This window comes from Bufo gargarizans, chromosome 4, assembly GCF_014858855.1.
Source record: "Bufo gargarizans isolate SCDJY-AF-19 chromosome 4, ASM1485885v1, whole genome shotgun sequence".
Taxonomy (NCBI): domain Eukaryota; kingdom Metazoa; phylum Chordata; class Amphibia; order Anura; family Bufonidae; genus Bufo; species Bufo gargarizans.
The window spans coordinates 516,400,768-516,419,851 of record NC_058083.1 but is presented as its reverse complement, the minus strand read 5'-3'; the positions used below and the strand labels follow the sequence as shown (position 1 = coordinate 516,419,851).

The 19,084-nt window shown below is 44.1% G+C and overlaps 1 protein-coding gene across 2 annotated transcripts in view; it reads left to right on the top strand.

The window, feature by feature from the left end:
* LOC122934035 (gastrula zinc finger protein XlCGF49.1-like) overlaps positions 1 to 16,828 on the top strand; it is a 179,858-nt gene extending 163,030 nt beyond the window's left edge. Inside the window, exons 3-4 of one of the 2 annotated variants that reach the window (XM_044289178.1) lie at positions 970 to 1,072; positions 14,542 to 15,100. In XM_044289178.1, the coding sequence (XP_044145113.1) occupies positions 970 to 1,072; positions 14,542 to 14,729 (291 nt within the window). In that variant the 3' untranslated portion in view covers positions 14,730 to 15,100. Of the gene's footprint in view, positions 1 to 969; positions 1,073 to 14,541 lie in introns of both variants that reach the window. The other variant, XM_044289177.1, reaches the window with a different exon arrangement.
* Positions 16,829 to 19,084: the final 2,256 nt, after the last annotated feature.

The following is a 19,084-nucleotide window of genomic DNA, read 5'->3' as shown; positions in this document are numbered from 1 at the left end:
GATCTTGTGTTCAGTCTTGTTTTATAAACCAGTATTATATGTTTTATCCTTGTATATGAGAAAGGTAGAGATGTCAGGATTACAGCTAACTATAGACCTTACATGTCGTCTGGATCTTCTCACAGTTTTCTGGTCTGTAGAGACTGCTGGTTGGAATAAGGAACCAACTAGATGCCTATATATAGACCTGCAGATATTTTTGAGTCAGACAATGAAACATCGCACATGTAGATCCACTGTGTCTCCTGAATAGATTTGACATGGTTCTGCTCCAAAGTGTGTACAGGGATCTGGACTTTGTTGCAGGGGAACCACTAGGCTGCTGCACTTGAAGTAGTTTCTGTACAAGTGACTGGTGACCCACGGGGTCAGGAAAGGCAGAATACATGTGGTCCATTGTCAGGACAAGCAGCTCAGGATCAGAACGGAGATCAGGCAAGGGGCAGGTCAGACAGCAAAGGGTCCAATCTAGAAGTCGGGCAGAAGTCTACAGAGAACAGGCAAGCAAGCTTTCCATGAAACTAGCATACTATAACCTATCGATCAGGCTCCTTTCCATGGCTTCTAGAGATTAGAGTGCGTGCATGCCGGCCCTTTAAGAGCCAGAGATAGTGTGTGTGCACACATGACCTATGGGCAGAGAAGGTCATTATCGGCAGGAAGCAGGCCTCAGCTTGTGTGGGAGGACAGCGTTATTCCAGCAGCCGGGACCACTGGGAAGGGAGAGAGGGATGTCTGTGGGACTGGACCACCGGAGCCCTAAAGCTATGGAGCAGGTAAACCAGACAGCAGGCGTGCCCACCAGCTGGAAGGAGAGGAGCTATAGGCATGGACCGCTACCATAGCAGATAACTCTGCTGTCATTTCATCACTTATTGTCATTGTAATTAATTATCTTTTCTGGTCACATCAAACCTTCCACACGACTTCTCCATCAGTCTGCTGACTTTTACCATTTCTGTTTCACAGCTTTTAAATCCGGGTAAAGATCTGAAGAATATTAAGGCTGAAGATGCATATGTGAGGGGTGATGAGCAGATCATAGAGGACATTCCCACCGATAACCACCCAGGTGAGTGGTAACCACTACATAAAGCAGAGAAGACTCACAGATTCTGCTCCTTCACTGCCTACTGATGACTCATTGTATAGTCAGTGTGGGGGTTTTAACTCCGTCACTGTGCACACATACACGCGTGTCAGTTCACTCTTCACCACAGGCAGTGTTTATTTCAGCAAAACAAAAGTAAACTTGTCCAAACTTTAGCTCTAAGCTTTCTTCAGCCCTCAAATATTGCATAACATAAAGTCCCACATTTTGTGTTCAGTCCAAATCAGATAACAACAATACGATCTCACCACTTTCTGGTGTCTTTCAGAGACCAAATCCTCCCTCTTAGCTTGTTCAGCTTTAGTTAGCCTGTGCACACTTGATCTCCTCAGCTGAGATTCCCACATCCTTTTTAACCACACAGTAGGAAAACCCTGGATGGAGTACGGGAGTGACCTGTCCCACCCAAGCTCTCTGGTCACTCCTAAAACCCGGACCCAAAATCCACTTTAATGAAAACCTCCCAGCAACCTAATGTTACTGGTATACTTATTTCCGGGAATTATATCACTGAGGCATACATTCTCAGTGAGACGTACTGACCATCCATGATTCTCCCCTCTGGGCTACTACATCAGGTAGTGGTGGCAGTTTGGGGGTCACATATTGTACTTTCTGACAGGTTTTCCTTTATTAGCACACAATTGTTACCGATACCAGGTGTCCCACAGTATTGATCAGAAGGTTGGGGTTATCACCCGTTCTTCTGACTTATATGAACCCTCTTTCCGTAGTACTTAGAGGCTTTACTGACACTTCTGAACTTTTGGGAATAGGAGAAGCCTTATGGTAGAGCCGAAATAAAGAGCCACCAATGAACAGTAGCAGCCGCCTGTCTGACCATAAAGATCTCACAATGTTCTGCCCTAAAGAAGTAATCATAGGAGGACAAATCCCCAGTGGTCAGTGACAGCTTGCCGGCCATTCTGCTGACCCCTTCCTGCTAAAGACTTCAATGCTATACCCCACTCTCCCCAGGGGCTCTGACCAATCCCAGTATATGGGGCCCCAAAATATCTCATGGCAGCTGTTAAATGGTCCCTTGTTGACACCTCAGAGAACACAGTCACAGTCCTGGTCTGACAACATATAGGATTATTGTATGTGCAGAGAGGTTTTATAGGGGAGCAGTTCTCTATTTGCCTTACACCGTGTGTTATCGGGTTCTAGACACAAATTGTAAACCCGGTGGTGTCCTAGTATCACACCCAAACAGGGAGGGGGGAAGGGGAAATTGTGTAATCAATAGTAGAGCCACTTATAGACTGTATCTAGTAGTTCAAAAAGTAATAAATTATTCTCTGAATGTTGGTTTGCAGGAAAACTTCATTTTCACTGGAATAATAAAAGTTATTTTATAACTGTTTCGATGCAAATACAGAGCGACCATTATTAAAAATCCATTAAAGGGAACCTGTCATCAGAAGTGGCCTATTTATTTATTGTATTTATGTTCTGCATTTATATAGCGCTACTATATTCAGCAGGGCTCTACAGACATTAGGCTCACACTGTCCCCAATGGGGCTCACAGTCTAAGTTCCCTATCAGTATGACTTTTGTAGTGTTATTGACCTATTTACATGTCCCCATTGTACAAGCTGCCGGCTTTCAGAAACCAGTTTTGTTAAATTTGACAATCAGATTGTTTGTAGGAAAAATCCACTTTTAAAATGTACCTGATGTCATCGAACATGGCTCCGGTAGTCACTGAGGCGTATGCTGGATGAGGCGAGACACAGCGTCATCTCTATCCTGCCCAACTTGCTCTCACAGAGCTCTGCTGGCTTCTGGATGTCAGCTCCTGGCAATGTGAAATCTCGCACAGCAGGAGACATTGGCAGGGATCTTGACATCTGCTGTCTGTGGTCCCAGCATCTCCTGGGCACATGCAGTGGCCAGGTTTGGGGTGGCCCCAACGCTACGTTGGGTCCCCCGGACACCATCGAGGTGTCACCACTTGTTGCTACTCTCCGGAAGGTATGGTAAGGCGTGGTGCACCCCAATGGGAAATAAATCCAGAGAGTCAGGGTCTGCAGTAAACCAGGGTGCTTATTTAAAGTATAAGGACACTGGGTTTTATAGATGCTCACCCGTCTATTGTCATGTAAGGTGCCTTAAGTCTGACGGACTTAACTTTGCATAGGGAATATACACAAAAGTCCAAATGTCAAAGTACTTCCTGCTCTAGGGCACTACATAAACACAGTGAGTGCTTGAAGCCGGGGTGTATACATATCTGCGCGCTTCACATGTCAGGATCCTGGTGCCGGAACGAGGTCTTCTGTGTCTGCGTGAGATTTCTCACTGCCAGGAGCTGACATCAGGAAGCCAGCGGAGGTCTGCAAGAGCAACCTGGGCAGGATAGAGGAGATGACTCCGTTACTCGCCTCATCCAGCGGTACGCCCCAGTGACTCATGTTTGATGACAAAAGGTACTTTTTAAAAGTGGGTCTTTCCTACAAACAACCTGATTTTCAAATTCAACAAAACTAGTTTCTGAAAGTTGGCAGCTTGTACAGTGGGGACATGTAAAGAGCTCCATAGGCCACTTCTGGTGACAGGATCCCTTTAATGGATTTTTAATAACGGCCACCCTTTATTTGTATAGAAACAGTTATAAACCATTTTCACTGGAATAATAAAAGTTACGTTTTCATGCAAACCAACATTCAGAGGAGAATTACTACTGGATGCAGTCTATAGGGGGCTGCAATATTCATTACACAATTTCCCTCTCTCTGATTGGGTGTGAAACCCAGGACACCACCGGTGTAGGATTTATGTCTAGAACCCCGATAACACACGGTGTAAGGAAGAATGTAAATTATACAAATTACTTGAATGTGGACATGACCGCTTCATTAATCTCTGGCCTCCTGGATTATGCAATTTTGTAATTTTGGTTTATTTTTGTCCCCCTGTTTGAGTTTTATTTTTCTTTTGTTTAGTGGAGGACCTCATCAGAGGACTGCATCTGGTATTCTAAGTTGATAATATGATGGTGATCATGCTTTCATGGGCATGGTGGGGGAGTGATCATCTGTCCTTTCTCTGCTGTCCCCTTTCCCCTATTGGGGTCACCATTTTATGTTGATAACAGTGGACTGATGAATTCCCGAGATTTGGGGTGAGGATCTATGACACACGATCTGTGCGCTGGATTCCTCTTCCCCTCACTGGGAGTGAGGGACCCTCTGACTCATCTGGGGGGGACCTCCTCTCCCAGGGGATATTCATCTGCCTTTATATCCCTTTAGATTATCATGGTTAGCGGCTCTTGTACCTTTTCTCTTTCTTTTTTGTGTGTGTGTGTGTGGGGGAAGAGGGATTGTGACACTTGATGGTGCCCCGAGTACTTTTTTTCCCTCACCGATGACATCACCCATGCGACTAGGTCCTCCCATCCAGGACAGGGAAGAGAGAAAATGGTTCACACCCCCACCACACCTCAGTTCAGGTTTCCTGTCCTCCAGATAGAATGTACCTAGGGAGCTCTTGCTTCTCCCTTCTCAAAGATATCGGCTGGGAGCCAATGTGCATTCTGAGCATGCGCTTGGGGACAGGCGGCGGTAAGCTTCCGGCGTCATGACGTCACTTCATGTGAAGGCGACGCTAGAGGTGGAGGCTCCTTTTGCCGGCTGGATTAGGCATTTGGACCTACTGTTAAAAGGAGGCCAAGGCGCATTATAAATGGCAGCAGGAGAAGGCAGCCAGCTCTGTCTTTGCGCACTGAGTGCTGTGCTGGATTCGTTGTCTGGATACAATGTCAGAGCCGGATGATTCACGACGCGCTGATCCCTTGGAACCCTCGAGGCCTACAAACCCGGTACTGGACCTGATACTGGAGTGGGGAGGTTAGCTCTACATATGGTGAGAGATATCCTCGTCTAATATTTATGGATTGTTTGCTTTTGCTGTTATAGGTATCAAAAACACCTAAGAAGTCATCTAAGCATAAAGAATGTAGTGGATATAGAGTAGCTTTACCAGCATCCTATGTTACACCACTATGTCAGGCTGTGTGGATCTGGTTCTGGAAGAGTCACAATCTTTATCTAAAAGTATTAAGGCTTTGGTGAGATTGCAAGTTAAATCATCTGTTGTCCCTGAAACGAAATCGTCCACGGTCACCAGAAAGGGCCGGTTACAGTAGAAAGACTGATTCTGAAAACTCTGGGGAGGATTATTTAAATTCTGAACTTTTTTTAAAGCCTGTTTATAGCTACCATGCAGTTAGAGGATGTAAAACGGCCTAAAACAATAACTGACCAAGTTTTTGAGGGACTGTGTCCCTAAACATCATAGAGTATTTTCAGTGCATAAAAATATGGAAGCTCTTATTATAACAGTGGAAAAATCCTAATAGGACATTTTTTATACCAACTACAGTCAAGAGAAAGTATCCCTTTTAAGAATTTGTATCTGAGGTATGGGATAGGGCTCCCACAGTGGATGCACCAGTTGCTAAGATAGCCAAAAAATCTGCACTTCCATTCGAAGACCTGGGATGCCTGGGAGATCCGTTGGATAAAAAGCTGACATTTATCTTAAAAGAACATGGGATTCAGCATCCACTAGTCTTAGGCCTGCTATTTCCGCCTCCTGGGGCTCTAGGTCTTTAAGGTTATGGTTAGATCAGCTTTAGTCTCATATTAAGGACAAGAATCCTAGAGAAGAATTACTTTCTTCTCTTCCTACCTTCCTTAAAGCGGTTGTCCTAGCAGATGCATCCACTGGTGCAGTGCATTTTTTGGCCATGTCAAATGCTGCCAGACGCACTATCTGGTTAAAGTCGTGGAAAGGAGACCAGGGCTTTAAGGCTAGACTTTGTGTAGTCCCCTGTGTCGGTTCTCTGCTTTTTGGTTCTGGTTAGATGATATTCTGGAAAGAGCTTCTGATAAAAAGAAGGGGTTGCCAGTTCCCCAGAAGCCTACATTTTTTGTAAACCCCAGTCCAATTTCAGAAAATAAAGGGAAAGGCAGGGTGATACAATAGAGAGATTTCCTAAAAGATCTAGCTTTTTTTTTTTTGTTCAAGCCCCAAGAAAGTAGACCTAAGGACAAACAGCAATGACGCCAGGAGTCAGGTAGGGAGGAAGGTTGTCACAGTTGTCGCTGGGGGTCCATTTCCCAGAACAGATGGATTCTAGAGGTTATAAAACATGAGTATCGAGTAGAATTCCTTTCTCGTCCACTCGACTTTTTTGTTCAAACAATATGCTTCACGGATCTCCAAAAAATAGATACTTTATAATTGGAAGTTATGGCTCCATTAAGAAAAGGGGTGGTTTGCCCGATTCCCAAAAGAGAAGTAGGAAGGGTTTCTATTCCCCTCTTTTCTTAGTAAGAAAGGCAAATGGATCGTTCAGAGTAATACTACATCTGAAGAGACTAAACAGATCCCTAACTTACAAGAAATTCCATATGGAAACAATAAAGTCAACGACAAATTTAGTTTTCCAGAATTGTTGGTTGGCGAGCTTGGATCTGAAGACTCTTATTACCACATTCCGATTCATGCCTCGTACCAGAAATTCTTGAGAACAGCAGTTTGGATCAGAGGAAAGTTGTTACATCTTCAGTGCAGGGCGCTCCCCTTTGGCATATCTCAGGCTCCAAGACTTTTTACAAAGGTGGTAGCAGAGATAGCGGCCTTTGTAAGAGTAAGAGGTGTACCCTTAGTACCTTATCTAGACGATTTTGTTGATTTCCCATTCAAAGGAAGAGTTGGAGAGAGACATAGATCTTCTATGTTCCACCTTAGGAGATTTGGGTTGGAAAATAAATTGGGAAAAATCAAACCTTGTTCCCTCTCATATTTGTGTGTTTTTAAGAATCCAGTTGGACTCCTGCCAACAAAAGAATTTCCTTCCCCTAATAAAGAGGGAATCAATCAGGGACCAGATTTTGTAAATTTTTCACTCCTACCTGTGTACTTTTAGAGAAAGCAATGGCTGTGTTGGGTCATATGACGTCCACTATTCCAGCAGTAACATATGCACAGATTCACTCCAGAGAGCTGCAGACGGATATTCTGTGATCCTGGGACGGCTCCCCTTACTCTTTGGACCGAAAATTCCACCTTTCATCAAAGGCCAGGTGTTCCCTGTTATGGTGGACAATACCAAAGAATCTGTCTGCAGAAGGCCCATGGTCTTTCATATGGGTAAATTACCACGGACCCCAGTCCTTGGGGTTGGGGAGCTCATTCTACAGCATCCTGGAGAATAGATGAAAAGCTAATACAATTCCATGGTAGTTTCAAGGGTCACAAGGCTTCTACTAGTGCCATTGCTAGATGGGTCAAAAATGCCATTTCCCTTCCCTATTCTTTTTTGAACTTGTCTCCCCCAACTGGGGTTGGAGCATATTCAATAAGAGCAGCCACTTGGAGTTCTCCTCATACCTTTTTTAGACACTATATGATGCATCTAAATTCAGATTCAGCCTTCGGGAGGAAAGTACTACAGACTGTATTCCCCTTTGGCTCCAAAAATAGTGATTTATTGGTTATTTAAAACATAACTTTTACTTTTGAAATTAAGAAAATAGGTCCAAAATATAAGTATAATAAATTATCAGAGCGGCGGTATAACAGGTCAATGTACACGGCGGCACCCAAACAATATGTGAAAAAGAGGTACCCGGCGGCACCCAAATTGAAACCCGTACTCCTACCGCTCTGTCGTCAAAGTCCAGGGTGCAGGATGCGTCCAGATGACACTGAAGTGAATGGCTCCAAGCCGGATTTGACCCTATGAAAAAGTGGTCTAAGGCTTGCCCTAATAACTAATTAGGGGTAGCAGCCTAACCACAGGGCACTCGTCCTTATAAGGGCAACCCCGTCCGGAACCTCTCCCTGTGACCTGGCCCTATGTGGCCCTAATCTAGTCCCGCTCCCTACATGCACGTTTCAAAGAAATCATCAGGGGAAATTTAACTAGGACTTGTTTAAATAAGACGATCGGGTGATACCAAGTATAACACACCCATATAATCGTCTATGAACTATGTGGACTGCTGGAGGGAGTACTAGATGACGCTCCTCAACCATAGTAAGGGCATCCTCTGAATAGCCGCGGGCAATAGGTTGCACCTGCGCTAAGTTTAGCGCCAGTTTTTAAATGCCAGGTAAGGCAATCACCTGTCCTGCGTGCCGCGTCATCTCCTCGGAGCGTATGACGAAACAAAGACCTCTGCGCATGCGCACCGGCCCAGCCGCTCGGCAGGGATCACTAAGGACGCCGCTCAAGCTAGATGACGTAAGCGTGTCCTAAGTGCCACCGGGATAGAACTAGTAAGACAACCAATAAGAGGAGGTGACTGGGACTGTACACTCTTGCAGCACGAGACCCAATGGATCTTTAGGCTGCGTACAGTATCACTTACAGGTTTGAACGAGCAACTCAATTTCAGTTGTTTCGTTTGAAATCTCCTAGTCATCCCTACAGTAATAATGGAAGTAGAACCAGATGTCCAACTATGCCTTAACAAAGAGGCATCATAAATGCACGTATTGTTATCCTATACATCTCTTATTCACACTATACGTGCATACATACTATCATCTCCTTCTATAACGGACACTATAATGTTCAACTATAATTCATATTTGAGTGTGTTATGTCACTGTACCCCACTTTCAGTTTGACCCTCTATAGCAGTGATGGCGAACCTATGGCACGGGTGCCAGAAGGCGGCACTCAGAGCCCTCTCTGTGGGCACTTGCACCCTGGAAAAGTCTATGGTGTACCAATATGCCTTAGGCCTCCTGCACACGAACCCTGTGGCCGTGCATGCGGGCCGCAATGCAAGAACACTGACCATGGGGCAGCTGCAGAGGATCACGGACCCATTCACTTTAATGGGTCCACGATCTGCAAAAAGATAGGACATGTTCTATCTTTTTTCGGAATGGAAGTACGGGATGAAACCCCATGTAACCTCTCCGAAGGGTTCCGTTCTGTGCTTCTGTTCCGCACCATTCCGCATCTCCGGATTTGGCAGACCCATTAAAGTGAAAGCGTCCGCATCCGTGATGCGGAATGCACGTGGAACGGTGCCCATGTATTGCGGATCCGCAAATGCGGTCCTCAATATGGCAACGGGACACCTACAGTCATGGGCAGGAGGCCTTAGACTTTTCCTGCCATTCATCAGCGCAGGCGCTACTATGAACACCACAGGCAGCGCACTGAGTGTAAACAGGCTTTTATAGCGAAAAGTACATGGAAGATATACTATACTGGACTGTAGTATTCAGGGGAAATTCCCATGTTGGCACTTTGTGATAAATATGTGGGTTTTGGGGTGCAGTTTGGGCACTCAGGTCTCTAAAAGGTTTGCCATCACTGCTCTATAGGATCTGAGTCTTGTGTGTCCTGGGTTTTGTGCAGACTGGTTGCTAAGGGCTGAATCTTATTAAATATGGGGTAAGTAAATCTAATGGTTATTGATTCGGGAATATCCTGTTATTAGTAACTACATATCTGAAAATTGAAATTTTGGTCTAAATGTGACAGTTATCCTTTAAGCTCGATGTTTCTTATGAAAGAAGCGCAGGCACAAACTGTAATGGCAATTCACATGCGCAGTAACTATTAGAATGCAGGCGGCCATCTTTCATGTTATTCTCTATCTGTATATGCAGCTCACGCTGTGATGTGTATACATGGTGGCGGGGCATGCGCAGTGAAAATACAGGGATGGCAGCAGAGTGATAGATCCACATGGAGTCCGGGACAGGGGGAGCCATGTACATGATTGTTTATTAATCAGCACAGATGCACTTTATGTATTACCACTAATCATGCAATTTACCCATATACTGAGATGACAAGATCAAGATATGAATTTCACGGAATTATGGACAATGATATATGTCTGTATAGTTTGTGCACTGATTGAATCATGATGACTTTTGTTACTGTACTATTCTTACCACACTTTATTAACCCTTTAAAGACCGGCCCTATTTTTATTTTTGCATTTTGAATTTTTTTCTCCCTATGTTCCAATAGCCATAACTTTTTTTTTTTTTTTTCCATTCACATAGCCTATTTTTTGCGGGACAAGATACATATTTTTTTTTTTTATGCCACCTATGTGTTGTATTGGCAGACGGGATAAAAATCTTTGTGCTGTGAAATTGAAAAGAAAAACAACAGAGTTCCACCAAGGTTTTTGGGGTTTTGACATCACGGCGTTCCCTGTGCACTAAAAATGACCTGACGTCCCTATTCTGCGGCTCAATATGATTGCGGCAATACCAAACTTGTATAGTTTTTTTTAGTTTTTTTTAAAGAAATTAAAATAAAACTTTTTTTCTTTTTTTAATAACATTTTCTTTGCATCGCCATATTCTGACAGCTTTAACTTTTGTTATATTTTGGTCTACAGAGCTGTATGAGGGCTTGTAGTTGTTATTGATACCATTTTTGTGGTATGTGCGACTTTTTGATCACTGTTATTCAAGCAATTTTTTTTATATTTTAATAGTTCAGACATTTTTGGATGCGACGATACCTATTGTTTATTATTATTTTTTTTCTTTGTATATTTTTATATGTAAAATTGGGAAAGGGGAGTGATTTAAACTTTTTAACATTTTGGTGTATTTTATTTTTCTTTCACTTTTTTTTCTTTCACTTTTTAAATAAAAATAAAATTATTCCCCCCCCCCCCTTCCCCTTAGGGGACTAGAACGTGGTATCTTGTGATCCCTTCTCCTATACACCCTAGTAGAGCTCTATTAGGGTGAATAGGATTTTTACACCGTCCATTCTGAGCTGTGCCTCGTGCATAGCTCAGCACGGAGATTACCATGGCAGGCCTGGAACACTTCCAGGCTGCGATGGCAACCGATCGGAGCCCCATGATTTCACTGCGGGGGCTCCGATCCGAAGGCAGAGGGAACCGCATTTGTCTGCCTTAACTCACAGGTGCCACAATCAGCAGTTGATAGCGGCACCTAAAGGGTTTAGTGACGGATGCGACCACTGCTCTGTCATTACAGCCGGGTGTCGTCCGCGTATGGAGCAGGGTCACTGCAGAGTGTTAAGGGGTTAATTTAGAGGATAATTACCACGTGTGTTTTTATATATATAAATATAAATATATACTGTTTGGCACATGACACTTTGCTTGACAAAGGCTCCATTGAGTTGAGCTGAAATATTGCAATAGCATGGGCGAATAGAAAGTCCACATTTTTTACTATTTTGGAGTGCTGCCTCTTTTTCAATTTTTTTTCAAACTTTGTGGATTCTGGTCAATGATCCTGAGAGGGATTGTGCCTTCCACTTTTGATTGTGCGGCTTTCCTTCTTTTCTTTATACTATATGTGTGTGTGTGTGTGTGTGTGTGTGTGTGTGTATACAGTATTTTTCGCCCCATAAGACGCCCTCCCCCCCCCCCCCCAAATGTGAGGGGGAAATGGCAGTGCATCTTATGGGGCGAATGCTGCCATTTTTACTCTGCTAACACTGAAACATCGCCGTTCACGATGCTTCACAGCGCGGCCTGTGATGTATCAGCGGAGAGGGAGGAGGGGCTGGAGGCAACTCGCGGCGGGGCCCAGTGCAGTCACTGTACTTTATTACACCAGGCCCCGCTCACACTAGTATTCATATATAAAGTGTGGCCAGTCCATATGTAAAGTGTAGGCAAGGTAGCACAATCCACTACTCACTATGAAACTCCCGTACTAGCAGGCACTGCAGGCTGGCCGGTCACTCACTTTGTCACGGCGCATGCTCCACCTGCTTCATTGAGACAGTAGGAGGAGCATGCGCGTGAGGAAGTGAGTGACCGGCCAGCCTGCAGTGCCTGCCAGTACGGGAGTTTCATAGTGAGTAGTGGATTGTGCTACCTTGCCTACACTTTACACATAAATACTGGTGTAAGCGGGTCCTGGTGTAATAGAGTACAGTGACTGCACCGGGCCCCGCCGCGATTTCAACACCAGTTGCCGGCCTCCACCCCCTGTATTGGGGTCACTATACACAGGGACACTGTTATGGGGGGAACTGTGGATGACACTATAGCATAAGATGCTATATCTGTCATCCACAGATCTCCCCCCCCCCCATAACAGTGTCATCCACAGATCTCCCCCCCATAACAGTGTAATCCACAGATCCCCCCCCCCCCATAACAGTGTCATGTGTCATCCACAGATCCCCCCCCCCCCTTTACAGGGCGTCATCCACAGATCACCATTGGTTCAAAACTCGCCAAAAGCACACCTTTTGGGTTAAAAAAAAATTTCTTCTTATTTTCCTCCTTAAAAACCTAGGTGCATCTTATGGGCAGGTGCACAATGTTGTGTGTGTGTGTGTGTGTGTGTGTATATATATATATATATATATATATATATATATATATATATATACACACACACACACAAACAGTATAAGCATGTAATGTGTATGAGTAGTGCTCATGTGTACAGTATATTTATGTAATTTGTGTATGTGTCTATGTAGTATGTACTTACATGTGTGTAATTTAATGACGGACCTTCATGTGTGTGAGTGAATCTATCTTATTATATAGGCTGGGATCACATCATGGTTGTGATATATGTTTAGTTTGTACATTGGGAAAACTGCCAACATAAAAGGTAAATGTGTCCAGAGGCTTTTGGTCTCCACCTGGCTTCTATACATCAGTATTCCATACAACTGTATCCAGTAAAAAAGTTAAATGTCACTGTCTGGTATCTGCCATACACATCAATTCAATGTATACCTCCTGGGTGTATATATTAGAGCCCATAAGTGTGATATGAACAGAGCATTATATGTACAGTACATGCCGGTATTATTTATATGTATGTGGTATATGAGCAATAATATATTTACTACATCTGTGAGAAAGATAGAAGGTGGGCTTTCAGCTTCAATTTCTGGTGTGTTTTGTGCTTAAGTGCAGTTAGTGATCAGTGTGTGAGACGGACACCAGCTTATAGCACTGACTCACAGGTCCCTTGTGAACCTATGAAGATGCTGGCTTCAGCACAAGAGAATACAAGTGACCAGCCTGGTGACATAACATCATCATCTATTGGTCCAGGCTACTTATCTACTTAGGAATATGTGAGGAATATGGATTAATATTTATTGTCAGCCATGTCCTCACACCCCCATTTGCTGACAGATAGCAGAGGTAGTGAACTCCACAGGAGGGCCCTGCTTCAAAGCCCCAGCCCTGATTGTCATTTGATTCACCCTTTGGCATGTTCATCAGTGTACATGCAAAATAAGTTCCCACCCCCCAGCCATCTGATTGTCAGCTGGCAAGGAAGAAAGGCCCATGGGTCCAGGCTTCAAGGAGGCCCCAGGTGGAGAAGGTCACGTGCCCGTGTACGTGCCCATGTGCTTTGTTTGATGGGGGCATGCCAGGGAACGGAAATATCCATATCTCCCCACAAAAACCAAATACCGGTACCATGTTTGGACTCTAGTTGTAGCCGGAACTCAGGCGGATCAATTGGGCCCGGAACCATTTTCCTGCGACATTCTGGTCTGGGGCTATGAGCCCTATGGATCATTTGCTCCTAGCACCAGAGAAGGAGGGGTGGACCCTACCCATAGGCGGGGAGGGGAGCAGCCGGCTACAGGTCATAAGCCCATGCAAGCCAGAGGGCGGTCTCTTTTCTGAAGGGGGTTACATCGTGCCAATGTGTTTGGAGAGACCAGGAACCAGCTGACCTCACTGCCCCCACGTGACTGCAGCCAAGGCCTATTCCACCCTTATGACCCAAAGGAACTTTCATCTACCCGGTAACTGACTTTTACTCTGCTTAACCCTATTGTACTCATATAACCTGTATCTGTAACCTCAGACACCTGTATATATTCCCTGTGTATATTGTGTTATATCTAGTGTGCCCTTACGGGGATTAAATATATAATTTAATCTTGTGCTGTCTTGTATCTCGATCGCGAATCCCCACGTCCGTGTTTTGGCCTAGTTATAAGCTACCGCGGGTTGGTTTCTCACCCTGTATAATCCCGTTAGCGGACTGGGCTTTTATCAAACCAGAGCTGGTGGCAGATACCCAGGAGGAGACGGCGCTGTTTTCACTGCAGCAGTGAAAAGGCTCTCTCAGCTTGTTGCCTCTCTGTGCCCGCATGGACAGGAGGTGTATGTGTAAACTGTACCACCCTGACCTTACCTGCTCCTCTGGAGGGCGTAACGTCACGTTTTTGGTAACTCGTGACCATACCGCGCCTCGAGTTCGACGTAGGCGACGTTAAGCAGGCATGAGGTGTGGTATTCGTCACACCATAGTTAGTTGATATTTGAATTTTGCTCCATGATTTGTAATTTGTATGGATTTTTTTTTAATATAGAACTGTTGTAAAATATATATAATTTTAAGGTTCTATTATTTAAAAATGATAAAAGTCAGATTTATTGGCAGATGACTGTACCAGGAGCTCAGAAAAACACGTGATGTCAGATTTTAGAACAGATGATTGGGGTGTCACAGAAGATACACATGAAGAGCATACCATTATCTCAGATGTACCCTCAGCTGTTCACAGCAAAGATCTATCATCTGATCCTTTGGATGGATTTCAATCTTCTGATTCATCACAGACCTGTTAAGCAAAATAAAATTCACAGAAGAAGTGTTCATCATCAAAGAAGTCACACAAGGGGAGAATGCTATTTCATATTCAGAATGTGCGAAATGTTTTCAGCAGAAATCAGATCTTAACCATCAGAGAATTCACAGAGTTGAGAAGCCATTTTCTTGTTTAGAATGTGGGAAATCTTTCATAAAGAAATCAAATCTAGTAGTACATCACAGAATTCACACAGGGGAAAAGTCATTTTCCTGTTCAGAATGTGAAAAACATTTTAACTCTAAATCACATCTTGTTAGACATCAGAGAATTCATACAGGGGCGAAGCCATTTTCTTTAGAATGTGGAAAATCTTTTATAAATAAATCAAGTCTAGTTGCACATCAGAGAATTCAGACAGGGATGAAAACATTTTCTTGTTTAGAATGTGGGAAATGTTTTACTGATAAAGCAACTCTTGTTAGACATCAGAAAATTCACACAGGGGAGAAGCCATTTTCTTGTTTAGAATGTGGGAAATCTTTCATAAATAAATCAAATCTAGTTGCACATCAGAGAATTCACACAGGGGAGAAGCTATTTTCTTGTTTAGAATGTGGGAAATGTTTTACTGATAAATCAACTCTTGTTAGACATCAGAGAATTCACACAGGGGAGAAGCCATTTTCTTGTTTAGAATGTGGAAAATCTTTCAAACGGAAATCATATCTTACTATACATCTGAGATATCACACAGGGGAGAATCCATTTACTTGTTTAGAATGTGGGAAATCTTTCATAAAAAAATCTAATCTAGTTGCACATCAGAGAATTCACACAGGGGAGAAACTATTTTCATGTTTAGAATGTGGGAAATGTTTTACTGATAGATCAAATTTAGTTGCACATCGGAGAATTCACACAGGGGAGAAACCATTTTCTTGTTTAGAATGTGGGAAATGTTTTACTGATAAATCAACTCTTGTTAGACATCAGAAAATTCACACAGGGGAGAAACCATTTTCTTGTTTAGAATGTGGGAAATCTTTCCCACGGAAATCATATCTTACTGTACATCAGAGATATCACACAGGGGAGAAGCCATTTTCTTGTTTAGAATGTGGGAAATCTTATGCACAGAAATCCGGTCTTGTTATACATGAGAGAATTCACACTGGAAAGAAGTGATTTTAATGTTCAGAATGTGATAACTAGAGATGAGCAAACTTTTGAAAATTCAATTCTGCAGCTTTGTCAAAGTTCAACAAGAAATTTAATTTGTTCCAAATTAATTTGTCACGGATCAATAGGTTAAAACCCCATTTAGCCTATCAATCAATGAGACCATTTTTAACTGCCTTTGACAGAAGTGCACCCGTCTAACAGCCATTAAACATGTTAATACACTTATATGCACATATGGCCTTTTGGATAAAAATGAATAAATATCTCACCTTATCTGTAATGACCCGGAGTGCCATTACCACTCCTTGGCACCTCACTACCATTTCCTATAGGCTAACATAAATGTAATCTAATGCAGTAGTGTACTTATCTTCACCATGTGCATATGTATTTCCTGTAGCTGTTAAATGTTAATGTAATTACCTGGTCTGCCAGCAGGTGGAAGCAAACACTTGGCAGTGCTAGTTGCAGGGAATGGACTGGATTGTCCATTCCCTCCCTCTAGAGGGAGAAGGAGAGGAGGAGTTTAGCTAGTTAGCAGGCAGTCTAGCTTTCCCCCTCCTGGGGAGAGGTTGTGTGAGGAGCCTGAGAACCCCCTCCTATGGGAAGGCAGCAGGCATAGTCCTGTCTGGACAGGTTCTGTTTGTCCTGGCCAACCTTATCACTGGAGGTTGTGCATATTGGTTGCATGTCCCCTTCTGGGCTTGTATTGCCGAAAACCAAGCTAGAGCTTGAGGTACTGACAGCCAGGACAGAGTTTCCTAGGATTATCTATAGTAAGAAACTCACATAGCTGAGATAAGAGAGCTACAGAGAGGATACAGCAGAGAGGAGTTTGTTGCAGAGAAAGTATTTGCCTGCCATTCGCCTGCTGAAACCTATTGGAAACCAAGACAAGTCTGGAAACTGTTTGGATTACCGTTTATTAGATATAAAGCAACTGTTTAACGTTTGACCAAGTCTGGACTCCATGACTCCATTTATTCTACTTATTTATCATCCACGTTACCCACCCCTTTAGCACTTGCTTTAGACCACCACGTCTGAGATTCCAACCATAGCCAAAGGTAGGAGCACTGTGACACATGCTACATAACATCTTCAGGGATATAGTGGCCTATTTAACACCACTCTGGCCTTCCTACATTTGGGTACATTCCATCATCTAAATGGAGCCCTGTGCTACCGCAGCTGGCGTCACAATTCTTTGCTCTATAAGAGGGACATATTTTGTAGAAACCTCCTATGGGGCAAGGGATACCCAAGACGTTGCTAGTGGGCCACTGCACATCCATTTGCTCGCACAAAGGCAGTCTGCTCCTCTGTTGATTAAAAAAGACCTGCTTAAGTACCTGCGCTTAGCGTGATGACTTTACCATGTGATCATGCTGAGAGAGCACGATGACATTATCACACTGAGCGCAGGTCCTTCTACTTGTCTTTTTTAGTAAAGTGCGGACTGCCTCTGTGCGAGCAAGTGGATGAGGTGGATTCCCGTTTTTTCTAAGACAACTCCAGCCGCCTTTTTAGGAAAAATGATTCATTATAATGAAGCCCAAGGAAATTTAGCTTAATTTAAAATCGATTATTTTTATTTTTTTCCTAAAATTCTGACTGAATTCCACTTGGTTTACTTCGCTGAAAACTAGTGCTAACCATATTGTTAGACATCAGAGAATCCACACAGGGAAAAATTATTTTCATGTTCTGAATGTGGAAAATGAAATAGAATGCAGTCAAGTCTTATCACACATAAGTGAATTCACACAGGGCCGAAGCCGCTGTCATGTTCAGGATGTCATCTGTAATTGCACAGCACAGAGCCTACAGAGGAAAAATTTTAATTTGTCAACTTCCAAGAGCTACAACTTTGATATATTTTATGTAGCCGTATGAAGATTTGTTTTTTGCGTTCCAAGTTATAGTTTTTATGGTGCCATTTTGGGGTACACATGAACCCCTGATTAACTTTTATTAACTCTGTCTAGGAGAAAGATGGGGGAAAAAGATCAGTACTGTTTTTATGCTATAAAATTTGTGGCGTTTATTTTTGGCAAAAATTACATGATATCTGGCATCTCTAGTGACAATGGAGTGGGAGCTGGAGCAGGACTGCCAATACCTTCTCAGCTCAATTCGGCCCCAATATACACTGCAGGAGAGCTTGGTGGCAGTCCCAGACCTACAAACCTACAGCTGGGAAGACCCGACTGAGGTATCCCCTGCTTCACTACCAGCTGCGAAGGTAGGGGACCTCATAGACTGGTCCTAGGAGGACCCCCAGTCGGAAGGTGGAGATGGGACCGAGGTCTCTCTACCGTTCCTTCAGGGATGCTGGGCAGCCGGCCCAGATCCCCAACTACAGCCAGAGTTCCCGAGAGTAGGGACAGTCTGTCCTACTCCCCAGCGGCCAAGTATGTTCTTGGGAGAGCAGACAACCAGTCTCTCTTCCCAGCAGCAGTCTGCGTTACAGGGAGGGGAGATTGTAGGTCCCTCGCTCCTATAGCAACAAGTATCACTGAGAGTGGAGACGGTCCCTTGCCCCTATAGCAACTAGCATCACTGAGAGTGGAGACGATCGTACCACTACCCAGCACCAGGCAGCATTACCGGGAGTCGGGATGAGTCAGCTTACCCTACAGTGAGGAGACAACTGGTCTCTCCCCCTAGCGGCAGCCTGAAATCTCAAAAGAGAAGACAGTGGTCCCTCTTCTCAATTACAGAGGGACCTCATAGACTGGTCCTGGGGAGAACCCCAACTGGCAGGTGGAGATGGGACTGAGGACCAACTGCAGTTGGAAGTATCAGGAGGGAGGACAGTTGGTCCTACTCCTCAACAGCAGCTGCCCAACCGGGTTCTGGGGGTAGTGGAGGAGACTGCAATACCCACTGACCCCATTCCAGTGGAAAAGCTGACATCTGGGCAGAGAGCAGTTGGCCTCTGCCCACCAAGTAGCCACAGCTCCAAGCTAGCAAGCAACAATGCAGCAAGGAGTAGCAGACGCCCACTAAACAGCTTGGGACATACAGAACAGAGCTAGGCCTTAAAGTTCAACAGGACCAGTGTTTGTTTATGGGTGGGTGTCATGGATGAAGTAGGGGAGAACACCAAAAGACAATCAAGAAGCAATGGGAAAGACACTAGGCCTCACCACTAGGGAAGGAAAAGGGTCACCACCTATAAAACCCTGCTCTTGGCCCTAACTCCCA